This window comes from Alexandromys fortis, unplaced genomic scaffold (genome assembly GCF_014885135.2).
Source record: "Alexandromys fortis isolate MF-2015 unplaced genomic scaffold, M_Fortis_MF-2015_v1.1 scaffold_55, whole genome shotgun sequence".
Classification (NCBI taxonomy): Eukaryota; Metazoa; Chordata; class Mammalia; order Rodentia; family Cricetidae; genus Alexandromys; species Alexandromys fortis.
In genome coordinates, this window is record NW_026067936.1 from 1,909,386 (window position 1) to 1,935,521 (window position 26,136).

Below are 26,136 nucleotides of genomic sequence, written 5' to 3' on the forward strand. Positions count from 1 at the left end.
CCAAACCCAAGGACCAGCATGGGGTTCTGACAAATTACACATAGCAAACTGATGCTCACACCCACCCACATCCTCTCTTCTCAGCTTCAGCTTCCCTGAACCACAAATCAGTCTCAAAGGACGATGACTGTAGCATTTGCTAATGAGTAGACTGGGTTGTTTCTAAAGCAGCATCAGATGGTTTTCACAAAATTACAAACCTCCTCAAAACTCTTGCACCTGTTTCTGCGCCATCTTCTTAGAACTCTGTTTAGTTCCATGCCCCATTTTTCAACTGCTGTTTCCTTGATATTCAGCTTGTTTTGTTTGTTTGTTTGTTTGTTTGTGTTAGCTATTTCTATGTCCTACTCACTAATTGTCAGTTAGATATGTAACTGGTAAATATTTATTTCCCATTCTGTAAGCTTCCTCTTCACTCTAGGGACAGTGTTCTTCATTGTACAGAAACTTTAAACTCAGGAAGTTCTATTCATTAACTGTTGGTTTTAATGCTTCCAACTATTAGCACCCGTTCAGCAAGTCCTTTCCTGTGCCGATGAGTTCAGACAGTCCCAACTATTCCCTCTATCAGATTTGGGGTGTCCATCTTAGACTGAGGTCTGAAAGCCATTGGTAGTTGAATTTTCTGTGGGCTGAGAAATAAGACTCTAGCTTCCGGCTTTTACACATAACCATCCAATTTGACCAGCAACATGTGTTAAAGATGGTGGCTTTTCTCCAAAGTGTATTTTGGGCCTCTTTGTCATAGATCAGGTAGCTTTCAGAGTATGGACTTATGTCAAGGTCTTCACCAGATAAACGTAACAGACATCGACAGAACGTTCCACCAGACACTAAAGAACATACATTTCCTAAGCAGCCAATAGAACATACTCCAGAATTAACCACGTGGAAGAACACAAAGCCAGTCTTAACAAATAGGAAATGGAGATGGCCTCCTGTATTCTAGCTGATGCCAAGGGAGGAAAAGCGGGCATCAGCAACGGAAACTAGAGAAAGCACACAAGCTCACAATGGACTACACAGTCATTGCATTGAGGAGGAAATCAAGAAGGAAATGTAAAATTCCTAAACATAGTAAGTGAAAATGGAAGCACAACATGGAGGCAGCCATACGAGTAAGTCTAGTGTTGAGGGTCTACGTCGGGAAATTTGAAAGATCCTTAGTAACTGAATGATTGCACCTCAAGGCCTTGGAAATAGAAGAGCAAGCAATACCCCAACCCAGATAGGAAGAGATAATCAGAAGCATGGTTGAAATTAGTGAACTAGAAATGAAAAAGATAATATAAAAAAATAGTGAAATGAAGAATTGGTTTTTTGTAAAGATTAACAGGATTGATCAACATTTGGCCAATTTAACATAAATAAAGAGAGAAGGTATCCAAATAATAAAATTGAAGATGAATTGGAAGATATTATGACTCTAAGGAAATTCAGAGAATCTGAAGAACACAATTTTAAAAATCTAAGCACCTTGATAACCAATTATGCTACTGGAGCTTCAGTACCAAACTGGAAACCTAGAAAGAAATATATGTGTTTCTGAATTTATATAGCCTGCAAAAGCTGATTAGAGACGTAGTCTTGTAACATCCAATGAGATAGAAACAGTGATTAAAAACCTCCAAAATTAAAAAAAAAACTGGAACTAGATGGATTCAGAGCAGAATTCTTTCAGACCTTCAAACTAACTCCAATACTCCTCAAATTACTCCTTAAACTAAAGGGATATTTTTGAACTATTCTTATGAAATAAGTATTGTCCTGATGCCAAAATGGACATGAAAAGATCCAGAACCAAAAGAAAATTACAGGGCTTTCTCTGATGAATTTGGATGCAAAAAATTCTTAGTAAAATACTTGGAAACCAATTCAATAGTCATAAAAAGATGACCTGCTATGATCTAGTCGACTTTTATCACAAAGATTCAAGAATGATTCGACGTCCTTTAACCAATAGACATAAACTACCACATAAATAGACAAATCATCTCACTAGATGTATGAATGCCTTCGATAAAATGCAACCTCTCTTCTTGAAAATAGTTTTGGGGACTCTAGGGATACAGGGGACATAACTCTACACACTAAAGACAATTTACAGCAAGACCATAGCCAACATCTTGCTAAATGGAGAAAAAGTCAAAACATTTCCACTACAATCAGGCACAAGACAGGGATATCCACTCTCTTCATCCATGTTCAATATAGTGCTTGTATTCCTAGCTAGAGCCATAAGACTACTGAAGGAGACGGGGGGGGGGGGGGGGGGGGGGGAAAGGCTACATATTAGACAGGAAGAAGTCAAGACAACCAGGCAGTGGTGGCGCACACCTTTAATCCCAGCACTCAGGAGGCAGAGGCAGGTGGATCTCTTGAGCTTGAGGCCAGCCTGGTCTACAAGAGCTAGTTCCAGGACAGGCTCCAAAGCTACAGATAAACCCTGTCTCGAAAAACAAAAACAAACAAAAAAGACAGCCTTGTTTTTAGATCCTGTGATTGGATAGACAAAAGGCCCGAAGAATTCCATCAGAAAAACTCCACAACTGGTAAACAGAGTCATCATTTAGCATGTTACAAAATCAACACCAAAAACAAATAAAAACTACAAAAAGTAACCTCCTATAAACAAATGACACCAAGAATAAATTAGTGAAACAAGACCATTACCAATAGCCTCAAAAAAAAATCTTTCAATAAATCTAGCCAAAGAAATGAAAGACATGTACTGTGAAAATTTAAGACATTAATGAAAACAATACTAGAAAAGAGCAAGACCTTCCATGCTCATGGATTGGTAGGATTATTATGCTGAAAATGATCATCCTACTGAAAAAATTTACAGATTCAACATAATCCCCCTCAACATTCCAACACAATTTTTCACAGGAATTGAAAAACACAACTTTAATTTTTATATGGAAAGACAAAGGACCCAGGATAGTCAAAACAATCCTGAACAATTAAAAATCAAACAAAGCTATAGTAATAAAAAACAGCATGGTACTGGCTCAGAAACAGACACAAGAGTCTTCTAAAACCTCTATCGTGTCACTAGGCTTCTCTTTGGCCAAAGTCAGTATCACAGTCACAAAAAGAGCGATGTCATTTGTAGGTCTCAGGATGGAATAAAACCATCTCAGCTCACTCAGAAAGCTTTACCTGGCGCTCAGAGCATTAACTAGATTGTTTGGGTCTGTGGTATTCCCCAGAGACCATGTGCCAATGCCAAGCCTTCAGTCCCGAGGGCTATTGGGATAGGGCAGAGCCCTTTGGAAGTGGGCCTTGTCCTTGTTTGGTTTTTGTTGTTGCTGCTGTTGCTTTTGCTCTTACTAATATACTATTTACATCTATTTAAACGTATACTAAATGTTTTGGATTTTTGAAACATGGAGATTCAATGTGGCATAGGGGAGCCTGACCATACTTTGATTACAACTGTGGATTGGGATGCATAGTCAGATGTAGCAAAGAAAGCAAAAATGGTATTTCACCTTCATCTCCCATGTGCCTTAGACAAAAAGCCCTTTTGAGCATGACAAGATTCTAATTGTTAATATTATTTTCAAAATTCATCGAGACAATCTCTGTTAAACAAAAAACCTCTTATTACCTATTACACTCTACACTACAAAATTCTATACTGAATAATGTTATCAGATATATACACACACTAAGAAAGTGTACCCTGCACACCGTCAACCAAGAACTGACCGTTTCAAAATGATGTACACATGGGGAGGGGGGGACTTTTTATAAGTTTCTGTAAGTTTATATAAAGACAAAATATAGACAAGGATGGAAGTTTGTATACAAGGTTAATGCCATTCACAGAATAAAAGGAGAGAGGAGGGAAGTCAAAACTATATTGAAACAAAGTGGGAGAAAAATAATTGTGGGTCGGCAAAACATTTTGAGCATAAAGAGAAATGTATAGTGTAAGCAAGAAACAGCAGCACTTGAGCAGGGAATATAAGACAGAAGGGGGCAGGGGGCTGGAGCTGGGGCAGTGGGGGCAGCAGTTGGTGCTGGGGCAGTGGGGGATGGGCACGTTGAGAATGCAGATCTTCATTGGCTACAGCTGTAGAGGAGCAGTCTGCTTTGCCCCTGTGACACCACACAATTGGTGTCAGCTCACTCAAGATTCATTCTCTCTAATCAATGGCCCAGCAAACTTGATCTGCATTTTCAAGTTAAGCCACACTTTAGCATTTAAACAGTCTACCTGATTTCCTAGGCTGGGATATTTTTCTGGCCTGACTTCCAATTTTTTAAGGCTTATGTAGATGCTTGAAATCCTGTGGCTATGCAAAGCAGTGTACGCAGGTGCAAAGTTACACGTGGGCAGGCAGCAACTGTACCTTTCATGACTGCATGCGTGGATATGCTTTAAGGACTTTGGTCATTTTCATTTACCAGATGTGTCTGAAGACACCATTAACTTAGAATGTAGAATATTGGATTTAAGATCTCCATTGTGCATGAATATTAAAGACAGGGCATGCTGGGTGAACGGGGTCTTTATGCTCAGCTTAGGGAGCGGTTGAAGAAGGGCGACTGGAAACAGCTGTGTGGAGCAAGCACTTACGAACTTACTGTTTTTCAAGATGGAATGTGTACGCTTTGCCCTCAATTCTGATCAGGTAACTGACCTGCAGCAAAGTGCCAGAGAGAGAGAGAGAGAGAGAGAGAGAGAGAGAGAGAGAGAGAGAGAGAGAGAAAGCCATTATTAGAAATGTCAGCTCCTTAAAAGTAACAAGCTATGGTTTATGTATAGACACATTTTATAGGACCAGACATTAGAGCCTATATATCCCCAAATTGAAATGACTCCACAATATAGTATCTACTATTTCTCATGCTTCTAACACATATATACCTTTCCCAGTTCATGCTTTATTCCCTCATCCCAAGTCCCCTAATCATTTTGCTATTGAATTGGCAAAATAACACACACACACACACACACCCAAAACTATAAGCTACGTTTTCCTCACCTACCACTGTCGCCTGTACTGTCACCTATACCCTGTAACTGAACCTAAAGGGTAACAAATAAAATACAAATGCCTTCTACTACAGATTACTGTGCGTGTTTTCTCTGAGTTCAGTAAGCCGTGCACAGCAGCGTGGGGACCGGAAGCTAGAGCGTTTGAGTCTCACATGAAACAGTAGGACAGCGTTCATACACTACTTGTTAAAAGAGAGAGAGAGCTAGGATAGTTGCCCCTCCCCGGACCACCCGCCTTTAGATCACTCAATTGGGTATAAACAGAATTTTAAAGAGGCTGTGTAGGAATTCACTGATGTGGGCTAGAAGCGAAGTTCTAATTAATACCCGTCATTTCCCCCAAAACCCAGTTTCTTAATTACATGTGTTTCTGGCTCCTTGGCATCCTTGATGTTGCTCTCGATTTTCTGTGGCACTATGATCCGCAGAAGAGGCGTTTCAGAGTCTGCAGAGAGGGACACAGTGAGGACACCCCAGCGCAGCAGTAGACATCCTCTTTTTGCTAAGCTCTCCTTTAGCCAATGGGAGAACACATGGGACATGTGGGCCCTCTGTCTATCTAACTCCCTCTCCATCATCTCTGTCTCCTCCCACTTTGCGGACCACTTTGTGCATGTTCTCCTGAACATTGTAGAAAGAATGAGGGTCAATGGGCTTTGGGCTAAGTCCTCCAACCACCAGACAGAGGTGGACCCCAAGACCCTGGAACTGGGTGGGCTCTGGGCACCTTGTTCTGAAGCCAGCATGGCAGGGGCCTGTCGACAGGTGGTCCTCTGCCCAGCAGCGTCTTCACTTACCCTGGTCCGCAGTGATGAGTTGGCCCAGGCATGAGAGGACCAGGAGCAAAGACAGCATGGTGTGGCCGCTGGCTTTGCCACAGTGATGGCAGTTGGTGCAACGGTGGTAGCAGCGGTAGCTCGCGGCCCCTGCGCCTGAGCTCTTGCGAAGCAGGAGAGGCAGAGCCAAGCAGGAACAGGAAGTCCAGCAACGTGGGCCTGCAGCAGCTCTGTGCCTCAGGGACCAGCATTTTGCCTGCAGATGCCGCAGGATGCCTGGGAGCCTTCCCACATGAGGGCAGGACTCAGGAGGAGTTTTGCATACTCCTAAGGCATGAGCAATGTCTCCAACCACCTACTAGCAGGTTTTGTTTTGTTTTGTTTATTCTGAGTAAGCTTCGGTTTGCATGCCTTTACATGCAGTTTTTAACATGTAAAATAAAATGAATACCTTTCCCATTTTGTAAAAGGAAACAGAAAATAAAAAATCCAAATACTTTTCTTCATTAATTCTTACTAAACATCTAAACAGCTTAAGCAATAGCTGCAGGAGCTAACTATTAATAACAAGGAAAATAAGAACTTCCTGGCTGGTACCTTTATACATTTTTGAAATTCAAAATAGGCCAGGAAAAATTGAACCTTTGTTTACAGAAGAATTTGCTCTTGTTTGTGTTATATATCATATTTATTTTAATGTTTCAGTATTTCATAAGGCCAGATGGTTTTCATATTCTGAAAAATAAATCACCTAATCATTGACAGCAAATCCTATATAAAGACTTTTACATGGTTGCTCCTAAAATAAGAACTTCCTGGCTGGTACCTTTATACATTTTTGAAATTCAAAATAGGCCAGGAAAGTTATGATAGGTGCTAAGTAGTTATTCATGGTTTTATTATATCCTATGGATGCTAGCAAGGTAACCAAAATCAGAAACAAGTTTATTGTTCAACATTGTTGGTACTTTCACCCGATTAACATAGATGCCCTTCAAGGTGTTTGACTACAAACATTCAATTATTTAAATGTAGCTCAATCTTGAACTTTTTGAAGGCCAACAAGCAATAGGCATGGAGCATCAACTATGATAAATATTGCATTTGTGTCGGAGTCAGGTACAAATAGGAAGGCGGATGTGTGCAAAAGGTGCCCTTCCTAAAAATTATGTGAGTCAGTAGGAAGATGTATGATGTTTTGTGTGAATGCATGGAGACAGCTTCTTTTTTTTTTCCTACGTCGCTCAATAGTGACTACAGGAAGAATGTCACATTTATGACGAGGCATAACCCAATTAGTAAATGACTTCTTCCAAAAGCTTTACTAGTACTACATTTCTATCTCAAAAAATAATCTGGGCATGAGATCAGTCATGAAAAATGGAAGTGAGAACTGAGCATAGTCAGACCACAGATGCCAACCCACGAGAAGAACTACACATACTCAGACCACAGATATCAACCCATGAGGAGAAAAGAAAACGGTGAAGGATACTTACCTTTTAATCTTTGAAAATAAAAACTTTTGCAGAGAAAAATAAATCTCTCATTTAGCTTTCAAAGTCCTCTTCTTAATAAAACTTGTGTGTGTGTGTTTTACATTTATTAAATGTATCCAAGAAGGTTACGGCAGACTAAAGTCAAAGAGAAATCCCATTCCTTTATAGCCGTACAGATGCAATCAATTTCATAGGTAGTCACCATCTTTATTAAAGGGTGTTTCTTAGAGATGACCACAAAGGTGTACTCAAACCCAGGAACCAAGAGCACCTCACTGAGCAGACAGGGCTTAATGACCTGGCAATACGTTGCTAATGGGGCTCTCTCCATCCCTCGACTTTAGCTCTTCTTCATGGCAAAGACGGTCAGGGTCCTTTCTGAGTCTGGTGTGATTGGCAGGCTCGCAGGTGAGCTGAGGATGAGTTAGAACAAAGGGGTGTGGGATTTAAGCAATGACGTTAAATCTAGTGAGGCTCTTTAGAAGCAGCTGGGCAAGAGTGGATGAGACGGTTTAACAAATACACGGGGAAAGTGGTATCTATAAACATGGTGCAGGGAGAGCTAGGCAAGAGTAGAGCGGAATGTTAACTGTGTATCACAAATTTATTATGACTCGAGATGGTTGAATGTCATAGTAACATCTTGCCGTAGACTATACTGTGTCTTCCATATTTTAAATCTATTAACTATATATCACAATTGACTATATCCTCTTATTGCTCTTCCTGTCCTCTTTCCTAGATTTTATTAAAATAATTACTTTTGGAGGAGGTGTGGAGTACAGATAAGATATTGTGTAATATTTAAAATAGTTAGAGATTTTTTGGGAAGTTCTATAAAAACTTTAACAAGAAGATAGGGTGGCGAGGTGGCAGCACTTACTGCTCTCGTAGAGGACCTGCGCTTGGTTCCCAGCATCCGTGTCACAGCTCACAATACCCTCTCGACCTCCAAGGGCTCTCAGGCACACACGATGCACACATACTAACTTATGAAGGCACATGCGTACACACAGAAATACTAAATGCAAACTTTAAAGCTTTTATAAGGAGAACCCACATGCGTTCTTTTGCATTGTCTTTTCTTATGATAAGACATGATACACACAGATGACGTGTGTATGTGTGTGGGAAAGGGCGGCATGCAGCTTAATCACATTTACTTCCATGTAACCATAATCGCATCAAGAAAAACTGTACAATGAAAATAGAGCTTTTTGAGAGTTCACTTTACAGACACACCCACACTTTCCCTTCCTTAAACTGAGATGAAACACAGTGACCGAAAGCAACTGGGGATGGAAGGGTTTATATCATACTTCCGGGTAACAGGCTATCACTGAGGGAACTCAGGGCAGGACCCCAAACAGGAACTGATCCGGAAGTCATGAAGGGATGCTATTTACCGGCTTGATTCCTATAGGTTGCTCTGACTGCTTTCTTATGGCACCCAGAACGACTAGCCGTGGGGTGGCAACACTCACAGAGGACTGGGCACTCGTGCATCAACTGCCAATCAAGAAAATGCACCTCGGGCTTGCTCACAGGCCAATTGAGTGGGAATATTTTCTCAATTGAGGTCCCCTCTTCCAAAATGACTTGTTTTTATGTCAAGTTGACATAAAATGAGCCAGCAGAACACCACCACTGTCTTCCTGAGCAACTGAGTGAATGCCATCCCTCAGAAGGCTGTGTACCTTGCTCAGAACTGAGGCAGCCACTGATGTCCTAGGGATTTGATGTGGCCTCATCTTTCCATACTTCCCACGGGGTAGCAATATTCCTTTGTGGGAGATCTAAGGGAGCATTTTGCTATCAAGAAAATGACCTTTGCTAGAAGCTGGAAGAATCACCATGCCAGGGCTCAAGAAGAAAGGTGAAGGGATACACAGATGAGAAAGGAAGTTACATTTTTCTTATCAGCCAAAAGAATGCAACTTAGGAAGGAAAAAAGTCTACCAGGGGTAAAGGGAGAAAAGAAGAAAATGTTAGAAAATAATATAATAAGAAACTTCCATCCATCTTAGAAGATACAGTTACTAAATTCCTAGATTACAGGGTCATTTTTAACTTCAAAGGCAAAGATATTCTACCAACAGGTGATAAGAATGGCTACCTAAAGTTATCAATTGTTCTCTGAGGTCTACAGAATCCAGTAAGGAAAGAAAGACTTCCTTAATCACATGCCAATACATCTTCACTGGGTTGGGTAGAGTGGAGTTTGAACTGTCCAGTAAGAATGTGGAATGCGCTCTTTGGGTTAGGCAAAAATGTTCTGGGAATGGTACCAGCCATGATTGTTATGATCAAAGGCCAGAGAAGAAAAGGCAGCAATGGGGGAGGTCGATATTCTAAAGGAGAGAAGGAGCAGCTCTTCCTCCATCTGTCCATATTCTTGGTAGTAGATAGAGGAGCAGAAAAGGGAAGAGCACACTTCATCTTCCCCCAAATATGTACAAGAGACGAAGAGAATGAATAATTCTCTTCATCTTGAACGTGAATAATTGTGAGTCAGCTTTACACCTTGCTATGCAATTTCACGTTTGGTAAATAAGGAGAAAGAGACTCGGTTTTCTTTACACTCCAGTGGATGGCCACACACCCATGAGCTTATGAACAGCACACATTGGACTCCGTGGGCTGTTTTTAAGACGTAACGGGGGTGGGGTGGATATGGGAGGAGTTAGGGGTGGGATTGGGAGGTGAATATGATCCAAATATACTCTACAAAATTTTCAAAGAATTCATAAACATTAGAAATGTAGGTCGGTAGATGAGTGGATGGGTAGGTAGAGAGAGAGAGAGAGAGAGAGAGAGAGAGAGAGAGAGAGAGAGAGGGAAATGGCAGAAGGCAAGCAGTTTTCTTGAAATAGATCCTGCAAAAAAATTCCCTGGTACAAAACTAGTAAAGATATCCAATAAAACTGCTAGAAGTTTAACATCAAAATGTGCCTAAGAAAGAAAAAAATTCCCAGTGAAAAGTGAAAGGCTAGGAGCCAAAATTGCAGATAGCCATCCAATTTTGTGATGGTTTTAGAGGTCCTGCCCAGTACATTTTCCTTTTCTTACAAGTCATGAGCATACAGCCAAGTCAGATAATCTGTACACTTAAGAGTCTAACTGCTCTGGTTTATGCTAGTTCCGATAGATTTATAGGCTTTATTTTTAAAATACACATGTAATAATAAAGAACATATTATGTTTTTATTTCCTTATATAGCATTAAGCATTTTAAGATTCCTCTGTGTTTTATGTATCAAAATAGTCTTCCTGTTTAGGGTTAAGTAGCATTCCATTGTATGGATGTACTACAATCTGTTTATCCACTCAGTATGTTTATGGATATCCATGCAAGTCATTTTTACTATTATAATGATATCATAAAGTGTTATGTGTCATCTTTGTATTGCAATATGTTTTCTTTCCCATTAAGTAAATACAGAAGAGTAGAAAAGGGGGAATCATAAGGTCAACATATGTTTAACTCCATGAGAAACCTCTAAATGATTTGCCCAAATAACTACGGATGTGATTCACAGCTGTTCCAAATTCTTGCTGTAAGTTACTACGATTCGTATTTAAAATCACTTGTTAGCAGGGTAGTAACGGCGCACACCTGTAATCCCAGCACTTGGGAGGCAGAGGCAGGCGGATCTCTGTGAGTTTGAGGCCAGCCTAGTCTACAGAGCTAGTTCCAGGACAGCCAGAACTGTTACACAGAGAAACCTTGTCTCAAAAAAAAACAAACAAAAAAAAATCACTTGTTATTTATTGTGTAGTGTGCAACAAACATGGCGATGGCCGTACGTGTGGTGAGGGCCTCACCTGTGAGCGTCTATTCTGTCCTCCTTGTGAGCCTGCAGTCATCAGGTTTTGTGGCAAGCACTTTTACCTGATAAGCCATCTCACCACCCTTATTTTATTGCTACTTTAATGATGCTAAATGTTGAAATAATACCCTATTGTACTTTAATTTCACTTTTTTTTTGTTTTTGTTGTTGTTGTTGTTGTTGTTGTTGTTGTTTTGAGACAGGGTTTCTCTGTAGCTTTGGAGTCTGTCCTGGAACTAGCTCTTGTAGACCAGGCTGGCCTCAAACTCACAGAGATCTGCCTGCCTCTGCCTCCCAAGTGCCCAGCCTAATTTCACACTTGCGTAGTGATGGTAGGAGGAGGGTGATGAACTCACACAAGTTGTCCTCAGACCTCTACACATATACTCTGGCATGCATGTGTGCATTTATGCACATAATAAACAAATGTAATTTCAAAAATTGACAACATTAAACAGAGAGGAGCTGATCCGTCCTACAATCAATGGCATGCTGGGGAATATACAGTCGTTTCCATGGGGACAAAAGGAACACAATGTGGTTAGCAATTTCAGTAAGAACGATTGATTGCAAGCCACTGGTTGATATTTGTAGAAATGGAAAGAGGACATTCCAACACAAAGGTGCAAACACCCTCGTCTCAAGGGCAAAGGGAAGATTACGATAAGGATTAGGAATCGTTACATTTTGAGTGGTGGCTTCCATTTATGTAAATAAATTAAATCTATCAACAATTTAATTAAGTTAATTTCCCTGACTTGTGAGAGTTTGGAGATTTTGATAATCTCAATGTGCTGGTGTGCTTCGTGAGCAGCCGCAGGGGAGCCACTCAGTGTGACCTGAGCTATAGCAAATTTGATGAATAAGCCTTTGACTTTGGAAGAGAGCTGTCCCGAAAAGTAGCCCTGGACTTTTTCCTTTCCCAGCTTTACGATAAATCTTTTCTTAATCATTTTTACTTTAACTTTTACTTGTATGGGTGTTTTACCTGGGTGTGTATCTGTGCACAGTGTGGCCTGGTGCCTGTGGAGCTTAGGGAAGGGCATCAGAATCTTTGGAACTGGAATTGCAGACAGTTGTGAGCTGCCATGTGGTTGCTGGGAATCGAACCTGGTCCTCTGGAAAAGCAACAAGGACTCTTAACTACTGAGCCATCTCTCCAGTTCCTCTGACAGACTGCTTGGCATAGCTCAGCATTTATGGCAGAAGAGATATCAAAGAGATAGCCAAACGGGAACTGGATTTCTTCTCAGGCGAACAAATGTCTGAGGTTCAGAGGTTACAGGGAGGCAGAAAAGACGAGTGAGGTCATCCTACCGAGTGAGGAAATGGGGGCGGGACTTTGGGTAGTTAGGGTGCAGAGGGATCTCGTGACAGCTTCTTGAGTGTCCAGTCCTAGGCTGCTCAGCATGAATTCACTGTTTCTCCAGGTGCAGATCAAAGAGAAATGGAGTTGACAATACAGAGAAGACGCCAGACCTAGGTTCATCCACTCAGGCACAGATGGTTTATTATTTCATGTTTCAAGACCTCAGTCATCTCTGCAGAAGGAGGAGAGAAGCTGTGGTCTCTGTTTTTTCTCTCTTCTTGACTAAAAGGCCAGTTCTCATGGTCATGCCGAAATCTCTTCTTTCTGGGTAGCAGCACTTGCCGTGGCTGGAGGGGCGCTGTGGGAGAAGCCAGATCACAAGCAGTGAGTTAACCAATAGCATTGGAAATAGCCTGAGTTGTTTGGGAGTTTCCTTAGGGCCCCTTTGACCAACAGCTCATTTAGATGTAACCCAGTAAGACTCCCTTAGAGAAACTAATTTGTCCTAGGTGAGTGGTTGCTAATTAGAGATAGTTTATTGTTTGGGAATGGGAACTTTCAGCACTGGAACCTTGTCTGGTTTGGATCTGGGAAAGTCCTGTGCACGCTGCCATAGTCTTCATGTGTTCGTTTATATGTCAGTCCTGTTGCGTCTGGAAGACAATGTTTCCTTGGAGTCATCCATCCCCTCTGGCTCTGATAGCTTTTTACCTCCTGGTCTACCTTTCTCCCTGAGCTTTGATCAGAGGGATTTGATAGAGACATACCATTTCTGACTGAGTGTTCCAAGGTCTCTTACTCTCTGCACATTATCCAGTTCTGAGTCTCTGTTTTAGTTCCCAAATAATTTAGGAGGCTGCTTAGGGGTCATTTTATTGCTGCATCTTCTTAAGCAGAAGAATAGTAGCTAGTTTTCCCTTAGATCCACGGTCTATGTGGTCTTAGATTCTTGGCCACCCAATCAGTGTCAGGCATGGGTTCCATCTCCTGGAGTGGGTCTTAAATCTAATCAGATAACTGATTGATTACTCCCAAGATGTTTGTGCTACAGTTGCATCAGTGTGTCAGTCATGCGGTCAGTTCACCATTGTAGATCAAGGGTTTGTAGCAAGGTTGGTGCTCACCTTCCTCCACTGGTAACATGCAGAATACATTCCGGGAGGAGTAGAGGCTCTAGTTAGGCACCAGCTCAACTTCTCTGCGTTGCATGAGGTACATAAGTTTTGTCTTCAGTAATATGGCCATATCATCAGTTTTTGAAGAGTATCCAGTAGCCTTGGCAATAGTCTGATGTGTTTTGGGGATTCGATGGGGCCAAGCAGTTATCTCATTTGTAAATATAAATCATGCCCCCTATTTCTTTGTAGTTTATTTAATGTTTCTTCATGTCAGATGCTATTCGTTAGGTTCGGTGTCAAATAGAACTCAGTAGCTTTATTCTAAAATGTGGTATGTTCAGTGCTGTTCAATATGTTTGATAGTGGACAACTTCTTAATGTTCAGTGTGAGGGGTTTTTTTGAACTATGTGTATAATGAAATCATTACTACAGGTACAATGCAACTCCCATCAAAACTTCAAGGCAACTCTTCACTGAAACTGAAAAACAATCTTAGATTTTATATGGAAACACAAAAGACCAAGGACAGCCAAAAGGGTCCTGAATAATAAAAACAGGAGATATTATAATCATTTATGTGAAGTTATGTTACACAGCTATAGTAATAAGAACACCATTGAACTGTCATAAAAATAGGCACATTCATCAGTGGAATAGACCTAAAGATCCACATATAAGGAGTATATCCTTCAGTCACCTAACTTCTGACAAAGAGGCGAAAAATACACATTGGAGGAAAGGCAACACCTTCAACAACTGTTTCTCAACAAACTGGAAAGCAACATGTAGAAGAAGGAACTAGATCCGTAGCTTTCACCCTTCACAAGGCTGGAACAAAGACCTCAGCCTTGAATCTGGTAAAGAAGAAAACAGAGAATATGCTTTAATCTATAGACATAGGAAAGGGTGTGTTTTAGCAGGACCCTGATAGCATTGACCAACAATTGACAAGTGGGTCTTCATGAAACTAAAAGGCTTCTGCACAGCAAAGGACACCATCATTCTAATGAAGAGGCAGCCCACAAAATGGGAAACATTCCTTACCAGCTCTATATCTGACAGAATCTTTATTATCTGGTTTATAAAAGGGACTCAAAAATCTAGACACAAAGAAAACAACCTAATTAAAAATGGAGACATGGAACCAAAGAGATTTCTCAAAAGAAGAAATATATATTCCTGAGCAATATAATTTAAAATTTTCAATGTCCTTAGCCATCAAGGAAATGAAAATTAAAACTACTATGAGATTCCATCTTGCCCAGCCAAAATGACACACACGCACGTGCGCACACACAGCTGGATAGATATTGGGAAAGAAAAACACTTATCCACTGCTGGTGGAAGGGTAAAATGGTGTATCCACTATGGAAATCAGTGTAGATGCCCCCCCATGCTGAAAACATGTTTATCATATTATCCAGCTAAACCACTCCTGAGAATATCCCCGAAGAATACTACAAAGATAACTGCTCACCTGTGCTCATTTCTGATTATTCATAATGGCTGTGAAATGGAACAGGCAGGGGACCAGATAATGTGGTGCATATACACAATGGAAATGGAGTTTGAAATACTCATTCTGAGTTAGGCAACTCAGAATCAGAAAGACAAATATCCCATCTTCTCTCTTAATACACATATGCTGGCTTTGAATATTTAGGTATGTGTGTTTAAATTGGAGGGTTTCTTGAGGGAGGCAGCTCCTGAGAAGTTACACCCTTGCACACATAGATAAAATCTTTGGATTTTAAGAAAGCACATGAAGTGGAGAAATGTGGTGACTGGATTGGGAACTAATTGGAGGAGGGGGTAAATTTGATAAAACACATTATTTGCGTGTATGAAATTCTCAAACAATATAAAAAAGAGAAAAGATAGCACCCTCAATAAATAATGCTGGTCAAGCTGGGTATCTGTATCAAAGGGAATTAAATCAGCTCCTTATCTCTCACTTTGCCCAAGTAGAGAAACAAATTCAGGATGTAGGCATTGGTGAGGACGACCTCAATAGAACTGTATGCTCTCAGGAACTAAAGCCGACAATCCACAAAGGGAACTTCAAGAAATTAAAAGTTTCTGTACAGCAAAGGAAACAGTTAATCCACCAGGCTGAGATGGAGTTATCAGCAATTCATGGCCAGCTGAAACTACAAAATTGTTATTTGATTGTGATGAAGCTCCTGATGTGGGGTCAAGCTTAACAGATGCTTCCGTGCGGTATACAGTCTTGCTCATCGTGAGGCTGCGCTGTACATGACTCCAGAATTTGTTCATCTTAATGTTTGAAGCTTCATTTCCATTGGTTAGTAACTCAATAAAATCATCGTAACATCCTAAATCTGAGTTCATTTAACTGATAAGAGCCTTCCACGAAGATGTGAAGCCTCCCATGATAGGCATGTCTCTGCTGATTATAGTCTTGAGCATCTCTTCATACACCTGTTGGCCATCTGCATGCATTCTTTGGCTGATGGTGTGTTGAAGGCTTCCATCCTCATAACTTACTTTAGTTAGTTACAAAACTAACTAAAAAAAAGAGTTAGTTTTGAAGTTGGAAGCATTCCTTGGTTTTGTTTGCTTTGGATGGCTGGTTGAGTCAGCTCTAGTGAAATTCTATTTAATTAACTAACCAGCTTTGACAATCAAGTTATCATTGTCATTAGCAGTAGCATTGCTTCGGTGCTGTGCTTTTCTGCTTTTTGAAATTAATAACTTATTCTAGTGCTTGATTTTGAAAATTGTTTTTCATCATCTTTTTACTCTTATTTCCCTTTAAACTCTGAAGACTTTTGATTTAATCTTGTGCCGATTACTTTTTTGATGTCAGCACTTTTAATTCTAAGGATATGATCATTCCACCAGACATGCAGACCTTGACACAGGACTGCAAGAGCCATGGAAAGGGAAGGAAATAGATTCCACCTCCAAGAGGATGTGCAGTGACCTCCCTACGCTAGCTAGACCCATCTCCCATTTTACAGAATCTCTATGTCGTCATATTATGCATGAACCGGGAGCAACTCCATCCATTATAGGCCAGGGTTCTTAAAATCCAATCAAAGCCCAGATTCTGGAGAGGAAGGGACATTTTATGTTCATACTTAATCAGATATCCTACAACAGTTTTGAGAGAGAAGTTTGCAACAGTAAATGCTTGCAATAACAAAGGAGGATTCCAAATAAAGCCTAAGGTTATGCATTAAGAAAAAGAGAACTAGACAGACAGAGGACAGGATAAAGCCAACTGATAAATATCACAGCAGACTGAATCAAACACAGAACAGCAGCAGCAACAAAGCATACAAGTATTAAGTATTAGAAAAGCAAAGGATCGGTTCCTTGAAAAAGTTAAGTGCCACGAATAAACTATCTGGACTAAGACTAAAGATAGAAGACTCAAGTGAAATCCTAAGTACAGGTGCTATTTAGCACCGGCCTAGATGCCCAATGACAGAAAGAACGAATAAAGAAACTGTGGTACAAACTGGACACTTGGGAGAGGGGGCAGTAGAATCCAGATTAAGGTTGGTCTACACTGGTTAAGCAGCGAGAGAGAGGGAGGGAGGGAGGGAGAGAGAGAGAGAGAGAGAGAGAGAGAGAGAGAGAGAGAGGATATGCAGGCACTCTTATTCTCACTCTCTTTCTCCACTCTTTAGACAGATCAGAATCTCCTGGCAGGTAATGGTACCCACCACAGTGGGTAGGGCTTCTGACCTCAATGAACATAATCTAACATAATCAAGATAACCCTGACCAGGCATGCCCATGGGTCACCCCGATCTAATAATCCGTTGTGACTCCGACTCCAGCTGAGTTTAGATTGTGTCAAGATAGCAATTAAAATAATTATTAGGATGCCTAAGTTAGACAAAAGTAGCAAAAAAGTAAAGTATGTAGGCTGATATCCTTAATAACAATTGATGCAAAAATTTCAATAGAGCCAAACATGATTGCTTGGACCTGTAATCCCAGCGATTGGGAGCCATGATGATCCTATTGACTCATCCTCCCAAGGGCTGGAGTTGTAGGTTTGTGCCACCATAGCTGACAAAGAGAGAGTTCAAATTGCAGATGTCTGATTTTGAATAGATATACAATAATTGACTGTTTTTATTATTGCATCCTATGAGGCTTGAGACAGATATGTTTGGGGAAGGGCATATATTTCATCTAAATATTTTAATTTACTGACTTTAAGTTTTTCTAATGCCCAGAAAATAAAAAATGTGCCATTTTACATTAATAACTCATATCATTTCTCTTTTGATTTGAGTTATGTAACAATTTGTGTAAATTTTATGAACTTTTCACAGAATCATCTTTTGTCTTTGCTTACTCTTTCAGTTATTGTTCCTGTATGGATTTGTTTCTACTTTTTTTTCTATCCTTGTCTTTTTCTGTTTTTAGGGTTTGCAATAACTACATGTCTTATGTAGCAATTCCATCTGAATTAAACATTTTTCCTCGATGGAAGTTCGTTATGACTCAAAATTATAAAGATTATGATTTAAGATTCAGGAAGTGAACAATTTACAAGTCTCAGGAAGTCCCTAAAACTTACCTGACACAAAGACTCCTCCCTCCCCAAGGTTATATGATTAGTAAGGACTGATGAGGAAAGAGACTACCCAACTTAAGTAGCTGCTTCAAGTCATACACAGAGAGAAAGCCAGGGTTCCAACTTTTATTGTCATCACAGATGTTGGAGTAACCTTTTGGTGATACAACTAGCTAGCTGTCTTTGAGTCATTTCTTATCCTGTGACTAAACTTTTCATCCATATTCTTCAAAATCACCCCAATAAAATCATCATTTCACCAAATCAGACTTTAGTAGTATCATTATTTTGGTCTGTCATTGGTTCCTTATGTCTCCCCAACCCCCCAAAAATGTGTCACACAAAATATATCTTCTTACAATACAAATAGAGACATTTCTAATTCTTATAAATTGTAAAACAGACTTTTAACAATAGGATGACAATGATAACAGCCAATACATCTCTTAGAATTCTCCCAATTCAGTTATTAATCTCAAGTTTTACTTATGACATCATGCTATGGTGGTGGTGGACTCAAAATAATCATAGATTCTGCATTAAATAGTTTCCCCTCTTATATTCTACCCACTTTTTGTAAGGGAAATTTTTATAACTGATAGTCTGAAGGATGCATAATTCACACAATTGGTTTATTTTTCCACATGTAACTCTACTTTCCTAGATGGATCAGGGGAACAAAACCAAAAACTCCAAGGTCAATATTGCTAACACTAATTTCTTTGAGATAATCTCATGACTATATGTGTAAATGGCATCTTTTTCAAGACATCTTTTTATGTAATGGTAAAATGTCATCAGAATATAGATCCTTCAGCCTTCTGCTAATAAATTCTTTCCTCTACACAAATTGCTAGTCTCATTTATGCTAGCATGGAAGTTCAACTGTCAATCTCCTGCACAAATCAATGGGAGAGACCAGAATATCATGTGACCATGTTTCCTTGCTTACTATTATAAGACAGTCTACGAGGAAAACTGTAAAGACTACCATAAAGAAATGTGTGGCCTATAAACTAGCCATTCTCCACAGCCCTAAAAGATAATTATTACAGAGTAATTAACTGTATCACTCCACACTTACCTGACTTTACTAGTGGTCATCTTGGTGACACTCCCACTGTCTTCTGATGTAGATCTAGAGAATTGATAAAGTCTGTTTTAAACTGGAGAAAACTAAATCTCAACATTAAATACAGAGATGGCTATTGAAGGAAACAGCATGTTTCATCAACATGAAATGCCATTTCTTAGTGTGAACAGGCATTATCTCTGCGTGATTCTTCTCACTCTAAAGTAGTTCAAGTATTTACACTATTAACCCACATCTCCACACTCAGAGAGATATAGGATAGGAAACCCTATATTTCCCTGAGTTGGATTAAAAGCAAAATCATTAGCAATGTGCAAAAAAACCCAAGTTAATCAAAACATACTAGCCCATGAATAAAGTTTTGATGTTTTTGTAAATCTGCCAAGATGAGTTTGAATTTCAGAAAGCTTCTAACAATCATAATAAACACTAAAGTATTTTGAGAATTTGTGTTATATATGTGTATTTAACCAGTATTTATATTTAAATTTTTTTGTTAAATTACCTTTACTTTAGATGCTGACAATGTTTATATGGATAAATTATGTTTCTATCAACTCACAAATATTGCACAACAAATAAGCATTTCTTAAATGTTTGTGAAAGACAATATGTACATGTGTGTGCATACCTGTTCATGCATGAGTACATGCATGTGGTAATGCCTTCTTTAACCATGCTACAGCTTTTTGGGGGTATGGGAGGCAGGGACACAGAGTCTCTCTTGGGACTCAGAACTCATTAATTCAGCTAGACTGCCTGGACAGCACCCCCACCCTGGTTCCTCCTGTCTGTCTCCCAGGTTGGAATTACAAGTACATGCCACAGCACTAAGGTTTCTGCACAGGGACTAAGCATCCAAACACATGGTTTCCTAGTAAACATTTTCCTTTCTGAACCACCTCCCCAGCCCAGTGGTAGGCATTTCTACTTCGATTTAGTAATAATTTCTATTTCTATTTAATAATTGTTTTACCCTGTTTATTAAATAAATTTTAGAAAAAAACTGGCATTTTCTCTTTCTTTTTAAATATATTTTCCGTATCATGAAAAATATGTCTTTTGAATATTTTCCTATCAATTCTTGAAAGGTCAAACCAGAGAAAAATATTATGGCAATATACTATGAAATACACATAGGATTGTCAACATCATGGCAACTATTTCTGCAACTGGTTCCATATAATAGGGTGATTTCACTTATTAAATTTATGTTCCTAAAGATTTGGGATACACTGGAAAACCTTCTTTATTCCAATCTTATAGCATTACCAAAAATAACTACAAGTATACAGAGGTTACATCATTGATCAAGATAGAGTTTTGCATGCAAAACTTGTAATATAAAACCAAGTTTCTGGAAGCTAAGTGTCATCCAACACCTGTCTCTGTCTGATACTATTAAGTATTCAGCCAATTACTGTGTGAGTAAGCAAAAATGTTTTTTAAGTAAAAATGTTTAGGATAATAAATTTAGATTTTTTTTTTATTTTGATAATACAGTTCTTCATGATGTTAGCCTACCTATAGTTGGCAGGGTCAGTGAATACAGAGACTAGATTTGCCTCCAAGATGCCTAGCCTATGGCAGCACTCTCTTCTTCATGCCGGTGGTAAACTGAGACTTTAGTGATGGGGATGCACGCACATGGAAATGAACCCAGTTTGCAAGTTGTACCGGTGCCTCTCTTTGTATTGTCCTGCCTCCAATCTTATTTTGAATAAAAGCAAATAAATCATTTTTGTCTTAACCCATTTGATGTAACAATAGTAAATACTTGTGCATATTTAATATATACCTGTTGCTTTCACTTCCTTCTCTGTAGCATAGATGTTTCAGTTTACTTTGCCTTATAAGTAGAGCTATAATAATGATAGTTGCAGGAAGAGATATGTAGGAGATGATCTGAAGCCACTGGCGGGAAGTAAAACCATAAACTTGCCTCGGCATAAGACTTTTGCCTAGAATGGAAAAGACCAGTTTTAAATTGTGTCTGAGATTTTATTAACGAAATGGAAAAGATATCATTACCAGAATTCTTCCCCAACATTGAACACCTCATTCAAATATTCTATAGTATAATAGTAAAAAAGAAAAACCATAAAATTGAATCAATGAATATATGTGTTACCTCCTTTTAAAATTATTTTTCCCTTTTGAGATTATAGCTACACCATTTTCTCTTCCCTTTCCTCCCTTCAAGCCCTTCCTGTCCTCTTTGCTTTCTTTAAATTCCATGCCCTCTTCTTCGTTTACTATTATATATATATATATATATATATATATATGTACATATACATATCTATATACAACCTATTAGTTATTTCAGTTTCAGTGCATGGTAATTTCTTAGATGACAAAATGATTATTTAATTCCTTCCTAGCTTAGCATCCCACCCTGCCAGTACAAGGGACTTTGCCATCTACATAATAGTGTGGTCCAGTTTCACATATATCAAGGGTGGGAAATCCATCACTGTATCTTCGTACATCAACTGTTCCTTCTGCTATCCAAAGGCGCTTAACAATTACAGGCTTGGTAGTTGGAAAAAGGCTGCTGTTCTAACGAATTCTTAGGAATATGGACCCAGAGTTAGAAAAGGGTAAGAGTAAAGATTGGAGTAATTGTCAGGGGCAGGCTACAAAGTGCCCCAGTCACCATGAGAGGACTGCTGGTTGAATTACCGAGATTATCAAGACCAACAGTTACTTTCAAGTATGAGCTCCAGTGGAAGTTGGCTTGCTAGGTTCAGACTTGCTCTTTCCTTCTTTTCATGGTCTCCCCTTCTGAACTTCAATCCCACTCTTCATTCGTCACTGTAGTTAAGAATGTAGCTTTGGTTTCTTAGGACACTAGCCCCTGAGGAGCTTTCCCTCTATATTAATCATAACTTAAATGCAGTTCATATCCAATTTAGCCAACATTCATATGCAACTTTGAACTTAGAATCGATACTAGAACTGGTGATGATTTTGCGAGCAAAGCTAGAACAAATGGGAAGACCATAAATTTTCTGAAGAAAGTGATTATGGTTTAATAATGTTATAGATGACATTGATTCATCTGAATAAATGAAAGGCTTGGCAATCAAAATATATGAATAGATAGAGATAATAGATAATCTTAATTTGTTTTATTATCCTATATATACATAGTTAGAGAAAAGCACCATAGGGAACAATATGGAAATAAATCAAAGTCCATCATCATGTTTAGATAGGAAAGGGAAGAAAACAGGGAGTCAGCTGGCCCTTAACAATATCTACACAACATTCCATCCAAACTCCAGAGAATAGACATTCTACTCTGAAGTCCATGGGAGTTTCTCCAATGTAGACTACATTCTGGGACACAAAACAAAGCTTGAAAACTTCAGAAAAATTACAGAAATGTCAAGTAGTCCACCTGACAACAATGTAACAAAGTGTAAAATCAACATCAGCTGACTATCTCCTAATTACACAAACCCACGAGATTAAACAGCACATGCTGAACCATGAGCGCATGTGCCAAATAAGAAATGAAGAAAAACGTAATTTATAGAGACAAACAGCAATGATGGTATAACACAACACAACCTCTGGGACCCCGGAAGAGCTGCCTGGGGTGGAATTTATAACCCTAAGTTCCTAAATTTAAAACATCAGAAAGAGCACAAATGAATGAGTTAAATGGGGCAACTCAATTATTTAGTAAAATAAAAGTAAACCCAAACCAAATCCAAGAGATGGCAGGAAATTTGAAAAAAAATCAGAGCACATTAATGAAATAGAAACAAAGAAAACAATAGAAAGAATCAAGGGGTCTAAGAGTGGCTTCTTTGACAAGATAAAAAAGACTGACAGATACTTTGTCCAATTAATGAAAGAAAGGGAGGAAGAAGAAAAGAAAGAAAGAAAGAAAGAAAGAAAGAAAGAAAGAAAGAAAGAAAGAAAGAAAGAACCTAAATTAATAGAATCACAAATAAGCGGGGAAATTGCAACAGACACCAAAGACTGTAAAGGGATAGTTTTAACCCTATATTCCATTAAATCAGAAACTCTTGAAGAAACTGATGTCTGGATTCCATCTAAACCCCAAAAGTAAACCAAGAAGATTCAACAACCTAAACAGACCCATAACAAATGAAGAGATTGGGGTGGTAATAAAAACTTTCTAGCTTAACAAAAAAGTCCAGGCCCAGATGGATTCACAGCAGAATTCTACCAGGCTTTGGAAGAAAAGCTAAAACTCGTTCTTCTTAAATTATTTCAAGCCTCCATGAGATCCAGCTGGAAGGCATTTTCTCAGTAATCAACGGAAGAGGGCCCAGCCCATTGAAGGTGGGGATATCCCTGGGCTAGTGGTCCTGGGTTCTAGAAGAAAGCAGATTGAGGAAGCCAGGGGAAGCAAGCCAGTAAGCAGGACCTCTCCGTGGTCTCTGCATTACTTCCTGCCTCCAGGATCCTGCCCTGTTTGAGTTCCTGTCCTGACTTCCTTCACAATGGGGAACTATGATGTGGGAGTGTAAACCCAATAAAACCATTCCTCACCATCTTGCTTTTTGGTCCTGGTGTTTTGTCGCAGCAATAGAGACCCTAACTAAGACACTGGGTAATGCAATAGAATTTGAGGTTAAGTCCCTGTTGCTAAAGACACCAGAGTCTCCAAATACAGGGCTTGGAGAAATAGAGCAACAGCTTATCCATAGCCCTCCTTCCTCAATTAGGATTGGCTCTTATGGTCCACCAAAGGAGCTATACAAACGCCCAAGGGAAAAACAGCAGTCAAGAGTTCTTCCAAGCTGTAAAATCTATGAACTAAGACAATGACCAAAATCACAAAATACCCCTAAAGATACCACAATGCACTTATGTCTAGGAAATGATCAGCTGCAGTCTAACTAAATTTAAGGCCTGCTTTGTAGAAGAAACTCTCGCCTGGGGCTGGAAATCTACCTGACTGCCCATGGCTGGTGAGGCTCTAGATAGAGTAGAACATACAACTACCACTTTCCCAAACCAGTGCAGTCTCTGGCGGTGTCCTTAGTATTTATCTTTATGCCCAAAGATAAGTAAAGCTCTTGCTCCTCATCAGTGAAACTTCTTTTTGGAGTTTGGAGAGCATTCCAGAAAGCCATAACTGGTCCCAACGAGCAATTCTGTGCTGTCCGACCCAATCTGACAAATCTATACTATAATGGATACTGTCCACTAGCTCTATGTTTTGTTCAAGTGATTACATGTATTTGATTCAAAAGCAGTCAATAGCCAGGCAGTGGTGGATCACACCTTTAATCCTAGCAACTCATGAGGCAGAGGCAGGCAAATCTCTGTGAGTTCGAGGCCAGCCTGGTCTACAGAGTGAGTTCCAGGACAGGCTCCAAAGCTACACAGAGTAACCCTGTCTTGAAAAACTGAAAAAAAAAAAAGCAATCAATACAGAAAAATATATAATTAAAAACATCTACTTCCACATATATTGTGAAATAAAAATGTGTGGATAGCTCTATTCCTATTCTTCCCGAAAAGCTGGTCATCTTGGAACATCCACAGAGAAGCACATCCAGATCTCCACAAGTCCTCTGTGGAGCAGCAACACAAAGGAGACCAAGGCTTCCAGGAACGCCCAGCTATGCTGAGTGAACTGGATGCCATCTCCATCTAAGAAACCCTTAGTTTTCCCAGTCCCATCCATTCCTATGTCACCTCAAGATACTGCTCGGGCACAGCACAGTGGAGATCTCAAATAGGAAATCCCTAACTATTACCTGTACAGTGGGAGAAAGTCAGCCAGTTTTTCAGTCAACTGGAAGAAAAGGCAGCCTAGAAGATTGAAAGACACTGATGCTGTTCCAAAGTAGGCCTTCTGGAGACAATGCGAGGCCGACCGCTGAAATCAGCTATCCAGATTATAGGAGATAAATGAGTTTCACATGAAAATTGCTGACATTGGGCACACTTTCACCTGAGTATGCAGTGTCAGTCCTGAAAGGGAAAGAATCTAAGAAACCGTACAGTCCATGTTTTTAAATCGTATGAAAAGCCCCATTTGCTACATTAGTTACTATATAATGAGGCTGTGAACCTTTACTGTATCCTCTTGCATACTCCATTTAGTCAGTAAGATCTTAGGGCCGCTAACCTTCAATATAAAACTGGTGTCCATCGTCAATGCTTCCAAACTGTCCTTTCATTTCTTCACAGTAAGGAGGGTTATACCCTTCCTCACAGTGGCAATGGTGAAAATTGTTACAAAACTGAAAAAGTTCCAAAACAGCAATTGAGTGCCACAAAACACTGCATTCTAGGAAACATAGTTTAAATACAGTAGTAACTCACCAAATTTTCTCTCGTAGTTGTCCATAGGTTAGAGGGTACATCTAAGTTCCTGTGACCAAGTCAGCTATTTCTTTTTTTTCTAATTTTTTTTCAACTTCGCTAAAAACATACCTAAGTATCACAGCTACCAATAGCATCCAATTAATTGTCACTTAATACCTGCTAGCTCCACGGGGAACCCCAGAATCTAGTAAGGCCAGCAATGATTTTCTAAAACCATTCGTTTTCCTCTTCCTGCCTTGTCTCTATAAGCAGAGGGTTGAATAGCTCTGTGGCTACACAAGGATGGATATCCTCCTGTCCATGCCCCTGTCCATCCCCCTGACCATCCCCCTGTCCATCCTCCTGTCCTTCCCCCTGTCCATCCCCCTGACCATCCCCCTGTCCATCCTCCTGTCCTTCCCCCTGTCCATCCCCCTGACCATCCCCCTGTCCATCCCCCTGTCCATTCCCCTGTCCATCCCCCTGTCCTTCCTCCTGTTTATCCCCCTGTCCATCCCCGTGTCCATCCCCCTGTCCATCCCCCTGTCCTCCCCCCGTCCATCCCCCTGTCCTTCCCCCTGTTCATCCCCCTGTCCATCCCCCTGTCCATCCCCATGTCCATCCCCCTGTCC

General features: G+C 39.9%; 2 protein-coding genes across 2 annotated transcripts in view; both read right to left on the reverse strand.

Moving 5' to 3' along the window:
- LOC126504416 (A disintegrin and metallopeptidase domain 3-like) overlaps positions 1-5,869 on the reverse strand; it is a 32,766-nt gene extending 26,897 nt beyond the window's left edge. The window contains exons 1-3 of the mRNA XM_050146732.1: positions 5,812-5,869; positions 5,377-5,459; positions 4,600-4,655 (exon numbers count right to left, since the gene is read on the reverse strand). Coding sequence (XP_050002689.1) covers positions 4,600-4,655; positions 5,377-5,459; positions 5,812-5,869 — 197 coding nt within the window. The remainder of the gene's footprint in view (positions 1-4,599; positions 4,656-5,376; positions 5,460-5,811) is intronic.
- Positions 5,870-12,731: 6,862 nt separating this feature from the next.
- LOC126504417 (disintegrin and metalloproteinase domain-containing protein 5-like) overlaps positions 12,732-26,136 on the reverse strand; it is a 39,096-nt gene continuing 25,691 nt past the window's right edge. The window contains exons 18-21 of the mRNA XM_050146733.1: positions 25,326-25,440; positions 21,000-21,162; positions 19,193-19,246; positions 12,732-12,786 (exon numbers count right to left, since the gene is read on the reverse strand). Of these exons, the coding sequence (XP_050002690.1) occupies positions 12,732-12,786; positions 19,193-19,246; positions 21,000-21,162; positions 25,326-25,440 (387 nt within the window). The remainder of the gene's footprint in view (positions 12,787-19,192; positions 19,247-20,999; positions 21,163-25,325; positions 25,441-26,136) is intronic.